This window comes from Neomonachus schauinslandi, chromosome 11 (genome assembly GCF_002201575.2).
Source record: "Neomonachus schauinslandi chromosome 11, ASM220157v2, whole genome shotgun sequence".
Lineage (NCBI taxonomy): Eukaryota > Metazoa > Chordata > Mammalia > Carnivora > Phocidae > Neomonachus > Neomonachus schauinslandi.
Window position 1 is genome coordinate 8,542,388 of NC_058413.1, and position 15,387 is coordinate 8,557,774.

Genomic DNA, 15,387 nt, shown 5'->3' on the forward strand with positions numbered 1-15,387 from the left:
GCCCCCCCCCCCCTTTTTTTTTTAAGAGAGTGCATACATGATGGGGAGGGGCAGAGGGAGAGAAAGAATCTTTTTTTTTTTTTTTTTAAGATTTTATTTATTTATTTGTGAGAGAGAGAAGGAGAGAGAGAGAGTACAAGCAGGGAGGAGAGGGAGAAGCAGGCTCCCTGCAGAGCAAGGAGCCCGATGTAGGGCTCCATCCCAGAACCCTGGGATCATGACCCAAGCCGAAGGCAGACACTTAACCCACTGAGCCACCCAGGTGCCCCAGAGAGAGAGAATCTTAAGCAGATTCCCCGCTGAGTGTGGAGCCCAACATGGGCCTCAGTCTCACAACCCTGAGATCATGACCTGAGCCAAAATTAAGAGTCAGATTCTCAACCACTGAGCCACCCAGGTGCCCTGTGACAGGAGGAGGCTTAGTGATAAAGTCAGAGAGGCATTTAGGTCCTGTTGATGCTTGGCCTTTGCCAAGGGCTCAGACTTTTCCTCTGAGGAATGGATATAGGAGCCATGTTTTGAGCATAGGAGTGACGTTATTTGAGTAGAGGATCACTCTGGCTGTTTAGAATAGATTTTTTAGGGACAGGTGTGCATTCAGTGAGACTGGTTGTGAAGCTATTGCAAAAATCCAGGTGAGGGTAAATAAATCAGTATTTATAAAATGCATAGCATTATGTGCCTAGAAAAGAATATAAGCTTAATAACTGTGAGCCATTGTTTAGTATTACTGTTACTACTACTGCTATTAGTCATTGTCTTCTGTTCTCCGTGCAGCAGTTCTTAAGTGTTATTCCTGTAAAATACTCTTCCATAGGTATTCCAGAGTTGAATGCAATTCTTGACATGCCTTTCTGATTGCACTTGTCCCGTTGACATTCAAGAAAACAGATCAGCGTGCAAGGGAATGAGGGTGTCACTTATTATGGGGATTACTTTGAGTTAGTTCTAATTTCTATTCCTTTAAAAAGCAAGGAAAATAATTCCTCAGCTTTGGCTCTTCATGTTACTACTGGCAATAACTTGTACTCTCTGGTGCCATGACTCAGGAGTTGGGAGCTGTTGTTCCTGAAACATTTAAACCAAAACTTGAGTTTGACACCTTTTCACCTGAAAATTATTCCTTTATAGGCTCTTCCCTTTCACACATTTTTAATGATTTCTTTTTTTTTTTTTTAAAGATTTTATTTATTTTTTTTTAGAGAGCGAGCGAGAGAGAAACAGCATGAGAGGGGAGAGGGTCAGAGGGAGAAGCAGGCTCCCCGCTGAGCCGGGAGCCCGATGCGGGACTCAATCCCAGGACCCTGGGATCATGACCTGAGCCAAAGGCAGACGCTTAACCATCTGAGCCACCCAGGCGCCCTCACACATTTTTTTGAACACCTAGCTTGTGTGAGGCAGGGGACCCCATGCTGTGGACACACTCATGTTTGAGGTAGACCTAATTCTTTATGGATCGTGTCATCAGTCAGTGAAAGGTCATCATGAGTAGGCCCGGGTGATGTGTGAGGGCTACTGTAACCAAGTACCACAAACGAGGGGGCTTCAGACAACAAAAACTTACGGTCTCACAGTTCTGGGGTCCGATAGTCAGAACTCAAGCTGTCCACAGGGCCACACCCTCTCTGAGACTCTGGGGAAGAATCCGTGCTTGCCCCTTCCACGTTCCTGCTGGTTTGCTGGCCGTCCTTGATGTTCCTTGGCATTAGCTGTAGGCCTTCAGCCTCTGCTTCTGTCTTCCCTGTGTGTCTGTTTGTCTTCACATTGCATTCTTCTCCCTGTGTCTGTGTTGCTTTTTCTTATAAGGACACCAGTCATGTTGGCTTAGGGCTCACCCTGATGACCTCATCTTGACGTGATTACCTCTGTGAAGACCCTGCTTCCAATAACGTTTCCTGGTGGGAGATCCTCCTTCACTCTATGCCTTCTTCATAGAGGCTGAATTTAGCTCTCTCAGTTAGTAATATGACATCTGTCACTCTAGTCATTCCTGTATTTTAACGTAATCATTATGAAATTAGAAATGATGTTGTTCTTGCAAAAAAATTGGGACAACTTGGATAAAACTGAAGTCCCCCTTCCCGGTCCCCAGAGGTAACCACATATCGGGTTTGAATATATGCTTTCTGTTCTCTTTGTAAACGGATAGATATCCCTATAGGAAATAGATAACATGTGACAATAAGCCTTACTCAAACCCTTTGAGACTATGTGTATTTTGGGATTTGAAATTTTTTGGATTTTAGATGGACAATATCAAAAGTGCACGTAAGCATGAGGTCGAGGACAGGAATGGGCGTTCAGGTAACACCTCCTGATGAAACATGCTACTGTTTCTGCAGGTAAAGGCATGACTGATTCATGAAATGGGATAAATAAAGCTTATAAAAAGCCTCACATCCGTTCAAGGCAGGTTTTCCTTCAAAGGAGTTTGCCACCTAACTTGGGTTTTTAGAGCTTTTTGGATTTCAGAATTACAGAGAGAGAGATCATGGGTTTTGTACAGTTTTGTACGTGTGTTTTGTTTATATACAGTATTTTGTATGTATTTCTTTTTCTAAGGCATCATTTTATTTTTATTTTATTTTATTATTATTTTTTTTTAAAGATTTTATTTATTTATTTGAGAGAGAGAGTGAGAGAGAGAAAGAGCACAAGAGGGGGGAGCGGGAGGGGGAGAAGCAGACTCCCTGCTGAGCAGATAGCCCGATGCGGGACTCGATCCCGGGACTCCAGGATCATGACCTGAGCTGAAAGGCAGTCGCCTAACCAACTGAGCCACCCAGGCGCCCAAGCATCATTTTATTTTAACAAAGTGACATACACGTGTACACACACACACACACACAGTATAAAAGTCGGTAGTATTGCAATGTTCATAATAAAAAAGAACATCCTTTCGACCTCCTACTCCTTTCTCCAGAGGCAATCGCTTGCCCTTTGGGCTGTGTCTTTTGCTATTTGCTTCAAAATTTTTCAAAAAGATGGTTATGCTGTTTCTTCTGGATTTTTATAATTGAAATAGTAATAATTTCTTCTATAAAGTTAGGGTTTAGCATCTTTACCACTCTCCCACATCTTCCTTTCCCTCATCCTTCCAACAGTTAGATCACAGTTTTTGACTAAAAAAGTATTCGTAGTTGCCTTATTATATGGGTATATTTATATGTTCTTCCTTAACTGAGGTTTCTTGTGAATTATGATTGCATTTCTTGTAATGAATTACCTGTATCATGTTTTTTGCTAGTTTTAGTGTTGTGTGCTTATAATGTATCTCAAGGGATAGACTCCTAAAACCTCTCAGTATGGTCTTCATACTTCAGGTTGTTCTTTTTTTTTCCTTGGGAGCATCACTCCTTGGCATTGTGTTCTCCTCTACCCTGCACTGCCTCCTTTAGTCCTGGTACACAGCTATCCCACTGGCAATTTCTTTCTTTTTAAAAAAAATTATTATTTTTTCCCTTGTGATGAAAACATTTAAAGATCTACTCACTTTGCAACTTTTTTTTTTTTTAAAGATTTTATTTATTTTATTCATGAGAGACAGAGAGAGAGAGGCAGAGGGAGAAGCAGGCTCCCAAGGAGCAGGGAGCCCGATGTGGGACTCGATCCCAGGACCCTGGGATCATGACCTGAGCCCAAGGCAGACGCTTAACCATCTGAGCCACCCAGGTGCCCCTCACTTTGCAACTTTTAAGTGTTACTAACTATAATCACCATGTTGTATCCCCACGATTTATGTATTTTATAGCTGGAAGTTTGTACTTTTTTTTTTTTTAAGATTTTATTTTTAAGTAATCTCTACATCCAATGTGGGCTTGGACTCACAACCCTGAGATCAAGAGTCCTATGCTCTTCTGACTGAGCCAGCCAGGCACCCCTGGAAGTTTGTACTTTTTAACCCCCTTCACTTTTTTTCCCCTACTCCCACTCCACCTCTGTATCCATATGCTTGTTTGTTTTTTAAGTGTTTAAGTTTTTTTTTTTTTTTTTCCAGATTCTACATATAATTGAGATCATACGGTGTTTGCCTTTCTGCCTCTGACTTAGTAAAACTTAGTATGATGCCCTCAAGGTCCATCCATATTGTTGGAGATGGCCAGATGGCCGCCTTTTTTATGGCACATAATATTCCACTGAATATATGCACCATGTTTTTTGTATCCATCCACCGATGGACACTGAGGTTGCTTCCATATCTTGGCATTTGTGAATAAAGCTGCATTGACTATGGGGGTGCATATGTCTTTTTGAGTTGCTGTTTTCGTTTTCTTCAAGTAATTACTTGGAAGTGGAATTGCTGGATCGTATGGTGGTTTCATTTTTAATTTTTTGAGGACCTTCCGTACTGTTTTTCATAATAGTTGCACCAGTTAAATTTCTGCCAGCAGTGGACAATGGTTCCCTTTTTGCCACATTCTCACCAACACTTAATATTTCTTTTCTTTTTGATAAATATTCATTCTAATAGGTGTGAGGAGGTATCTCATTATGGTTTTTATTTTCATTTCCCTGATATTATTGATGGTGAGCATCTTTTCATGTACTCATTGGCCATGAAATGCCAAATGGATATATCTTCCTTACAAAATGTCTATTTAGATCTTATGCCCATTTTTTAATTGGATTGTGGGGTTTTTTTTCCCTGTTGAGTTGTATGAATTCTTTATATACTGTGGCTGTTAACCTTATCTGATAAATGATTTTCAAATACTTTCTCTCACTTGGTAGGTTGCTTTTTCATTTTGTTAGTGGTTTTCTTTGCTGTGAAGCTTTTTAGTTTGATGTTGTTCTACTTGTTTGTTGTGGCTTTTGCTGCCTTTGTTTTTGTTTCCAAATCCAGTAGTTGAGACTGACATCAAGGAGCTTACCACCTATGTTTTCTTCCAAGAGTGTTAGGGTTTCAGGTTTTATGTTCAAGTCTTTGATCCATTTTGATTTAATTTTTGTGTGTGGTGTAAGAAAGTGGTCCAGTTTCATTCTTTTGCATGTAGCTTTCCAGTTTTCCCAGCACCACTTATTGACGAGACTGTCCTTTCCTCATTGTCTATTCTTGGTTTCTTTGTCTTAAAGTCATTCGATCATATATGCAGGGGTTTATTTCTGGGAGAATAGAAAGCTCTTCTATTCCATTGATCTGTGTGTCTGTTTTTGTGCCAATATCATACTGTTTTGATTACTATAGCTTGAAATCAGGGCCTGGGAATTTCTTTTCAGTTCCTTTTGCAGTTGGATCCCTTTTAATCTTTTGTTTATTCTCTCTCTCTTGTTTTTTTTTGGTTTATTCTCTTCTTAATTCTAAACATTCTACACTAGCTTTCTGAGAAAGGATAGAATGGATGTATAGTAGATAACTTTTTTGAGTTCTTGTAAGTCTGAGAATATTTTAATTTTATCTTAGAATTACAGGATAGGAATAATTTTCTTTTAGAATTGAGGGCATTGCTTCATTGCCTTCCAGCTTCCAGTGTTGCTGCTGAAGTCCCACACCATCTGATTCCTGATCCTTTGTATGTGACCTTTTTCTCTCTGAAGCTTATAAGATCTTCTTATTCTTGGCATGAATTTTCATGGTAATGTACCTTAGTGTGGGCTTTTTCTTCATTCTTTGTAAATGTATATGGTCAGAAAGATAAAATGTTGCAGCTGTTGCAACCAGGAAAAAACAGGATGCTGTTAAAAAGCAACATTCAGAAAACAAACAAAAGCTTGGAAATGAACACTATGTCAGTAAAATTGGAAACTTCAGTAGAGAAGGAGGTGGAAGCTAAATTGGAGAAAATCTCCCTGGTGGGCTGAATGAGAGGACAGAGCAGAAGTCAGACCAGAGGGAGGGAAAGAAGCAGAGACAGAAGAGCCGGGCGGGGGAGGAGAGAAGAGGGAAAAAGGGAAGAGAGGAGCGGGAGAGGTGGAGGAGAGGGAGAATGGGAGGGCATAGCCAACAAGGAAAATTTGAGCATCAGTTTAGGAGAGGTTGCACCTGTTAATAACGACAGGTGTTTTAGTAAAACATAACAGAGAAAATGGAGGGAAAGAAATTATAAGGAATAATGTAAGATGATGTTCTAGAATTGAAGGACACAAGTTTTTTTCTTTCCTGATAGTAGCTTCTCACAAAGGTCTGGTGTCCTTGGCCGTGTGTATTTAAGAGGGAGCTGTTAAAAATCTGATGGGACATTTGGTAAGAGGGTGGGCCTGGTGTACTGCTTTGGATCACAGTGAGGTGACTGGGCAAGAATATTTGGGTATTTTGTTGCAACCCCTGAATGTCTGTATTTGCAACCTGTTCTTGGGCTGTCATTTTCCCCAGAGAAGAATTCTTTAAACTCCTGCCTGGGTGGGTAGAAGCTTGCTGTGTCTCCAGCAGAATGGGAGGCCAAGGAGTCTCACTATTCAGTATGTAGACCTTGACCTAAGTGCCCATTTCCAGTAAAGTAGGGGACTTACCTTACTCCTCTCGGCTGAGTTTGGTATCAAAGTGTAAGTTATTTCTGGTTTATCTCCAGACAGTACACTTTCCGTTTTCTGTGGGGGCAGGAAGAGAATTTGGAGCACAGGGAGGGAGCAGGATCTGGGAGTGTAGGTGCTCTCTCCGGAGACTTTCAATCGTTTCTTTAGTTGTTAGCCTTGTTCCCTCATCCCCTCCTTCATGGTGATGGGTGCTTCTAATTTCTGAGCCTTTCAGGGATTCTGCTGAGAAAATCTGCTTGTTTTTGTTGGCCTGTCACAGATAAGGCAGAGAAAGCCAAAACCTGAGATAGTTTTCATTTCTCTGTTTTCCTTCCAGAGTGTTTTGACAACTCTTCTTTATTGCCATATCATTTCTCATCCCCTTTGACCTGTGAGTTTATAACTTTTAAACTTCATTTTGCTATATTTTTAGTGAGAGGCTTCATGAGGACATAGAGATGAATGTCTGTGTAAACCCTGACCTTAGAGAACGTGGTCATTCGGTCATTTGCGTGGTGTACACGCTCTTGGCTGGCCCAGTGCTCCGCCTGCTGCCGGAGACACAGTAGTGAGGGAACAGACAAACATCCTTGCCCTCCTGGAGCGTAAATTCTAGTAGTGAAGACAGGCACTGATCAAAATAAGTAAAGGTATAGTATGTTAGATAGTGAGATGGGTTAAGGAAAGATATTTAAAAGAGATGTGGGAGTAAGAAGAATTGTGGGGAAACTTGTAATCTTTTGAGGCAGATGGTTGGGAAGCCTTCTTTGAGAAGGAGCCGTTTGAGTGAAGACCACAAAAAGTGAGGGAGCAGATTGTGCCATTATTTGGGGGGGAGAACCTTACAGGCAGAAGGAGGAGTCAGAACAAAGGCCCTAAGGTAGCAGTGTGCACAGCATGTTTGAGGAAGAGTGAGGAGGGCCAAGGTGGCCAGATCTCACTGGAAGGGGCTGGCTTTTCTACTATGAGGTTGGAGGGTTTTAAGCAGAGGCATGATGTGATCTAAGTAATCTTATAACAGAGCCATGTGGCTACTGTCCGGGGAATAGTCTGGGGACGGAGCAAGGGCCGAGGTAGGGAGACCAGTTTAGGAAGCTGTTGTAATATTCCAAGCCACACGGAAGCTGTGAGCGGTTGGATTCTGGGTTTGCTAGTGATTTGGAATATGGATGTGAGACAGGAACAACAGATTGTTTTAAGGTTCATGGCTCTCCAGGCTTTTGAAACTGTAGAACTTGGGTCTCATAAGTAGCATTGAGTCTGTTAAATGAATTCTTTTTTAAATAATAGCCATAGAAATACTTTAAATAATTTTGCCTAACCATTAACTCTTCTTTTTTAAAGCTCTTCACAGAATATGGTCGTCTGGCAATGGATGAAATTTTCCAAAAACCCTTCCAGGTAGAATGCTAACTATAAATGTAATTCATGTCTTTGTATTGTTTTTTTTAAAGATTTATTTATTTTAGAGGGAGCACATTCGAGTTGGGGAGGGCAGAGGGAGAGAGAGAATCTCAGACTCCCTGCTGAGTGCTGAGCCCCACATGGGGCTTGATCTCACGACCCTGAGATCATGACCTGAGCCAAAACCAAGAGTTGGATGCTTAACCAACTGAGCCACCCACGTGCCCCTCATGTCTTTGTTTTAGTTCAGAGATCAGCAAACTGCAGCCCGCAGGCCAAATCAGGCTAGCTGCCTGATTTTATATGACCTGTGAGTTAGGAATGGTTTTTATATTTTTGAATGGTTGAAATCAAAAAAGCAATACTATTTCATGACATGTGTAAATTAGCTGTGGACCCGGACATTTATTTATTTTTTAATTTTTTTAAAGATTTTATTTATTTGACAGAGACACAGTGAGAAAAGGAACACAAGCAGGGGGAATGGGAGAGGGAGAAGCAGGCTTCCTGCTGAGCAGGGAGCCCAATGTGGGGCTCGATCCCAGGGTCCTGGGATCATGACCTGAGCCGAAGGCAGATGCTTAGTGACTGAGCTACCCAGGCGCCCCGACACTGACATTTAAATTGCAGATAAAGTTTTATTGGAACACAGCTATACTCATTTGTTCATAGCTGCTGCTTTTTTTTTTTTTTTTAAGATTTTATTTATTTATTTGAGAGAGAGAGCACGTGCACAAGCAGGGGCAGAGGGAGAAGTGGACACCCTGCTGAGCAGGGAGCCAGATGCGGGGTTCGATCCCAGGACCCTGAGATCATGACCTGAGCCAAAGGCAGACGCTTAACAGACTGAGCCACCCAGGGACCCTCCATAGCTGCTCCATTCTTGTTATGACCATCTAGGATACTTACTCTTAGGTCCTTTATGAAAAAGTTTTCTGGCCCCTGCTTTAGCCAGTTGTTTCATAAGGATGAGAATGCATAGTAACCTCAGTAAGATTAGAGGAGTTTTAAGTATTATTATTTAATTTAGTTTTCCTTTCTAACATTAAAAGTAGATCTGATTTCATGATTAGCTGGTACCATGTTGTTTTCTTGTCCTTTACTGCATTCCTTGTGCTTGACTTTAGAGCAGAGCCCTGAATTTAACATCCTCAATCTCTTTCTTCTGCTCTTACCAACCCATGGGAACAAAAATAGCCGATAGGATATATTCACCTCACATTTGACTTAATACATGTCCTTCTAGTGTTTATAAGGTTTCTAAAACTTTACAGAAGAAATAAATCCTTCACAATTTCTTACCCCCTTTGAAGAAGTTGGCACTATGCAAAGAAGTATTTCAGTTGTTATTTTGAAAATGAATTTATGCAACCTTATAATATGTTCTATTCTTTTCCTAAATAGACACTGATGTTTTTGGTTCGAGACTGGAGTTTCCCTTATGAATACAGCTATGGACTACAGGGAGGAATGTCCTTTTTGGACAAGCGTCTACAGGTAAGAAGAAATATAATGTTCTGAGGAATTACCTACAAGGAAAGTAGTGGTAACTTTCTCATTTGCCTTTAGCTATAGTATTTAAAGCAGATTATGGAAAATTCTTCTAAGTGTGTTAAATACTTATGAATATTAGTGCACTGATGGTATTCACATAGGAGTGAAGAGCCTGGGTATCGAGTGCACAGGGATTGCAGAGGACTCTGGCTTTAAAGGACTTTTGAAGGACTTCTGACTGTGGCCCAAGCTTTGATCGTGGTTTCCATTTCACATTTTGCACCAGGTTCTATATGTGCCTTTAGAATGTCGTATTCAGAATTTTAGTTCTGTTGTTCTTATTCAGAATTCTTTCTTGTTTTGGGGTGGATATAAACAGGCTTAGCCTGTTGTCCAAAATTAAAATACGGGAGTCCTTTGTCAATCACTAATAACTAGTTAGATCCTCTTTCATGTCCACAAACCTTCCCTTGTTCTTCCGAAGTATTGTGCAATACTTTTTTTTTTTTTTTTTAAAGATTTTATTTATTTGTTTGGCAGAGAGAGACACAGCGGGAAAGGGAACACAAGCAGGGGGAGTGGGAGAGGGAGAAGCAGAGAGGGAACACAAGCAGGGGGAGTGGGAGAGGGAGAAGCAGGCTTCCTGCTGAGCAGGGAGCTTGATGCGGGGCTCGATCCCAGGACCCTGGGATGGTGACCTGAGCTGAAGGCAGATGCTTAACTACTGAGCCACCCAGGCGCCCCTGCAATACTGTTTTTTAAGAAACTTTAGTCCCTGTTCTTTGGTTGCTATGGGAACCAAACCATGGTTAATCAAATGTATGCATTTATTGCTTCTAGGGTTCTGAGTTTTCTCAGTGGACACAATGTAGGTTGCTATGATCCATCAGAGCTGGGAAATCTTTCCTTTGTCCTATACTAGTGGTTCCTAGTGAAGAGAAACAAATGGTCTTTTGTAAATTGTTGGTCTTCACTGGCAGGTAAAAGAACATCAACACGAGGAAATTCAGAATGTCCGAAACCACATTCACTCCTGCTTCTCCAGCGTCACCTGTTTTCTCCTACCACACCCAGGACTCCAGGTGGCCACAAGCCCTGACTTTGATGGGAAATTGAAAGGTGTGTTACAAATGATGTTATTTTAGACCGGTGATTTGATCTTTGGAATTAAATAGTGATCAGAAAATGTAAATTATGGATCCAGTGAATGCTGAAGAGGAACAGCATGTTCTCTTAGAATAGTATTTAGAGTCCACTTCATTTTTTTTTTCTGCCTTACTGCGACCATTAGAATTCACCTTAATTTTTCCATCTGAAGTGGTGGTGGTCATATTCATCAATGATCTTTCTAAGAGGCCTGTTTTAATTACTGGTTTATAAGAGATAAAAGCGCTAAATAAAGGAACACTAAACATTGGTCAGCTGATAATTATCAAGTACAATTAAATTCTCAAAGGAAGGTAACATGATGCACGGCATGGCTGTGTGTTTTCATCTTTGTGATTAGCGCAGAGCCTGGTGCTGGGTCATGTGTGAGTATCAGGAAGTGCTGACTAGGTGTTAGCTTAGAGAAATTATGAGTCGGGAGTCTTGGATTCCATTGTCTTATTTTTGTTCCTTATTCATTAAGACCTTGTGTCATGTAATGCCTAGTCTTCAGTTTATACATGTGTTAAACTAGCATGTTTGTTTATAAACTTATCTGAGCTTCTCAGGTTCCCAGTAAAGTAGGAATAAAAATAGCTGCCATTTCTCCAGGCTCTGCTGTATTTCCCACTGCCCATCTCTTTGGGTTGCTATAACAAAATGCCATACACTGGGTGGCTTATCAACAACAGAAATCTATTTCTCATGGTTCTGGAGGCTGGAAGTCCAAGGTCAGGGTGCCTGCATGGTCAGGTGATGTCTGTCTTCCTATTCTCAGACTTCTGGTTGTACCCTCATGCATGGAAGGGCTAGGAAGCTCTGTGGGGTCTCTTTTATAAGCGCCCTAGTGCCATTCACAGGGGTTTTGCCCTCATGACCTAATCACCCCTCAAAGGCCCCACCTAATACCATCACCTGTAGGGGTTAGGATTTCCACATACAAATTTGGCGGGGACACAAACATTCAGACCATAGCACCAACACTGCTAGTTTACTTTGCTACTTCATGCTCCCAGTGCTTGCATTAACTGATACTGTCTCTTTTATCCCACAGATGAAGAAACTGAGTTAGGGAAGTTAAGGAACTTGCTCACAGTATTCCGCTAGTAAGTGGGGGGTGGGGGGGGCAGAGATTTACATCTAGATTCTTTTTGCCCCAAAGTCATATTGGGCTAAAACAGAAGTTCTTCTGTTATTTTGGGGAAATAATTTAGAGGGTACACAATGTTTAGTTTCCAGAAGAACTTGCCTTTTGAAGTGGGAGTTTTTCATAGCCTGTAATAAACATAAAATACATCATTTTCAATTTATTTGACTTATTTGATCCAAGAACGTTAATGTACTTGTTCAGTTTAAGATTTACATTCCAGCTGGTCTTCATAATACAGAAGAAACCGAGTTTGAGAGACTTCTTACTTTTACCTTCTGTTTGTCACTGTGTGATATTTTTATGTGGTTGGCAGCTTTCCTGAGCAGGAGACTTCAAGAGCCTATTAGATGGCTATTCAGAAATCCAAGTTTGGGGTCTAGCTTTGGAGAGAAATCTGCTCAGGCAACATTGGAGCTAGAACCTTCTATTTCAAAAGCAGTTGCAAGTGACTTTTCTGAGTGGAGTATATAGAGGAAGTTGAGTGTGTAGGTGATGTGTTCCTTTAGGGTTTTCACACTCTTACTAGACATACCTTTACCAAACCTGAACTTGGGTTTGTTCGTCACTGGGAGGGGAGGTGTCCAGGGCATTCCTAAATGAGACTGCTGAGGAGGGGGTGAGTTCAGGGACCTCCTCATGCACTTGATCCTCAGCATGTTCTCAGGTTATCAGGTATAAACATAGAAAAAGGCATTCCGTTGTATTTTCAAGCATTTTAATGTTTCAAAACATTGTTTTAAAATTCACTTTTATTATGTTATTCCAGGAAATAGGAAGAGCTTTTTAAGGTTTTCTGACCCCGACTTTTGAAATTTTGTATCACTGTTGGGTGTGCATATTCTATCTGTTTTCTAGGACTGCTGTAACAAAGTACCATAAACTGGGAGGCTTAGGACCACAGAAATTTACTGCCTAACAGTTCAGGAGACCACAATTCTGTAATCATGGTGTCCACATTGATTCCTTCTGGCGGCTCTGAGGGAGAATCTGCTCCCTCTTTCTCTCCTAGCTTCTAGGGTTTGCTGGCGGGCCTTGGCGTCCTTTGGCTTGTAGCTGCGTGCGTCACTTCGGTCTCTGTCATCACATGGCTGCCTTCTTTCTGTGTCTCTGTGTGTTCTCTCCTCTTATAAGCACACTGCTGTTTGGATTTAGGTTCCCCCCTAATCAGTGTGATCTCAACTAGTTACATCTGTAATTTCCAAGTAACTTAATGTCCTGAGATTCCAGGAGGATATGCACTTTGGGGGGATACTGTTCAACCCTCTATGTATTTAAAACTTATGAGCAGCTTCTCACTAAATATTCACTGTGCTAATTTTCCTATTATAGTTATAAAATAGGGAACAAATTCTGTATAAGCTGTTAGTATCATAATTATGTACTATTTGCTTCCCTCATCCGTCATTGAACTTAAAAACACACTTACGGGGTTAAAATCTTAACTCTCTTACATGGAAAGGCAAGTCCCAAAGGAAGAAGTACAAATGGTGAGTATATACTCATGAAAATACGTGTAGCAGGGGCGCCTGGGTGGCTCAGTCGTTAAGTGTCTGCCTTCGGCTCAGGTCATGATCCCAGGGTCCTGGGATCGAGCCCCGCATCGGGCTCCCTGCTCCGCGGGAAGCCTGCTTCTCCCTCTCCCACTCCCCCTGCTTGTGTTCCCTCTCTCACTGTGTCTCCCTCTCTCTCTGTCAAATAAATAAATAAAATCTTAAAAAAAAAAAAATGTAGGGGCGCCTGGATGGCTCAGTTGGTTAAGCGACTGCCTTCGGCTCAGGTCATGATCCTGGAGTCCCTGGATCGAGTCCCGCATCGGGCTCCCTGCTTGGCAGGGAGCCTGCTTCTCCCTCTGACCCTCCCCCCCCCATGTGCTCTCTCTCTCTCTCTCATTCTGTCTCAAATAAATAAAATCTTTAAAAAAAAAAAAAATGTAGCATCACAATAATTGAGAAAGTGCAAATGTATTGGTACAAATTCACAGTCTTTATGGGTCAGTATCAAAATTTAAAATGTTTACATCCTTTGATCCAGTATTTCACTTTTAGGAAAGTATTTTAAAGAACTATCCAAATAAGTACATAAAAATATATGGAGAAGGATATGTATTACTATAGCATTATTATAATAGGGAATAATTAGAAACAACTTAAATGGGTATTTTTGAGGAATTGGTTAAATTATGGTACATTTGCACTTTTAAAAGTTTATTTTAAAACTTAAAGTCTTTTTTTTTTTTTTAAGAGAGCAGAGAGGAAGGGCAGAGGGAGAGAGAGAGAATCTTAAGCAGGCTTCACGCTTAGTGCGGAGCCTGACATAGGGCTCCATCTCATGACCCTGAGATCATGACCTGAGCCGAAATCAAGAGTCAGATGCTTCACTGATTGAGCCGCCCATTTAAAGGTGCCCCTATTTCAAATCCTTTAAAAGGTTAAGGTAGATAGATGGATCTATCTGTGTTTACATAGATGTCTATGACATATTATTAAATGTAAAAAGGTTGTGTAGTAGCATATGTTATATGATCCTATTTATTTAAAAATGTATATTTATAATTATGTTTTTAAAAGGAAAGATTTAAAAAATAAAAATTTTCTTTTTTGCTTTACCTTAAAAATATATTCATATCTGCCTTGTGTGTCTGTTTCAGGAACTGTAGTCATTAGGACGATTGCTCATAAAGAATTCTTATTAGCTCTGCAAAGGTTTATGTACTTTTAGGGGCTTTGCAGATGGATATTTTTAATTTTAGGCAACTTTCTAATAGGATATTGAAGGGTTTTGAGTGAAGTGTAAATTGGACGATAAATTGCAAATAGTTGGTGGCTTGGAGTACTTGGCAAGTGCTTGATTGAAAACCACATAAACTTTATTGTGGGGGACCTGTAAATAGAACTGATGTATTTTTCAGAGTTAAAGAAAATGCCTACATGTTGTCTTTTCTCACGTATATACTTGTGTGATGACTTGGTTGAGATCCTGCAAACCCCATTCCATATAACCCCGAAAAGACAACAGTAGCTTGAGAGTGGTTAGGGCTAATACACAGAAGGACCTTAATGTAATTACTGTAGAACATTTAAATTTAGTAAGAGTTACATTTTCTGCAGATGTTCTCCCTAAGTACTTCAGGGATTATTTTAGTGGTTTTATTTGCTGTATTTTTTTTTTTTTAAGAATGACCATTTATTCAGAGATGAACACTTGCCAAACACAATCTTAGTTTTGGTAATCGCTGCTCAGCTGCTGCTTCCTCTTAGCTCGATGAGCTCACTTTTGAGACCCCTTTCATCAGACACAGATGACTCTGCCATCACCATAAAAAAACTGTCATCTTCGTATTTTCTAGAGAGACCTAATGCAGTAACCCCTGAGTTGTTTAGCCAGAAATTAAACGGAAGAGTTTGTAGGGCACAATCTTCTTTGACACCATGAGATTTTGAGATTGTCAGGAGATAGTTCTTGTCTGTTCTGAGTCTAAAACTAGTGTTTTGGTATAGCCTTTATAGAAAGAATTACTAGCTGAGGGTCTGTTAAATCTGGGTAAAATCGAATATAGGAACAATTTGTGGTGTCTATATTGTGCTAGTTTCTTGAGTGAAATATTTTTGAAGTTCTTAGTCTTTAAGTATGATAAAAGTTGAAACCATAAAAAAAGCGTTGTTTTTTTGTTTTTTTTTTTGCATAGGTAATACATTCACATGTTTAAAATCCCAAGAAGTTTAAAAAGTATTCAGGGAAAAGTC

At 40.5% G+C, this 15,387-nt stretch overlaps 1 protein-coding gene across 2 annotated transcripts in view; it reads left to right on the forward strand.

The window, feature by feature from the left end:
• The window catches only part of ATL3 (atlastin GTPase 3), a 55,879-nt gene that overhangs the window by 27,660 nt on the left and 12,832 nt on the right, over positions 1 to 15,387 (forward strand). For both annotated transcript variants that reach the window (XM_021685495.2, XM_044919255.1), the window contains exons 6-8: positions 7,795 to 7,851; positions 9,259 to 9,351; positions 10,329 to 10,467. In XM_021685495.2, the coding sequence (XP_021541170.1) occupies positions 7,795 to 7,851; positions 9,259 to 9,351; positions 10,329 to 10,467 (289 nt within the window). The remainder of the gene's footprint in view (positions 1 to 7,794; positions 7,852 to 9,258; positions 9,352 to 10,328; positions 10,468 to 15,387) is intronic.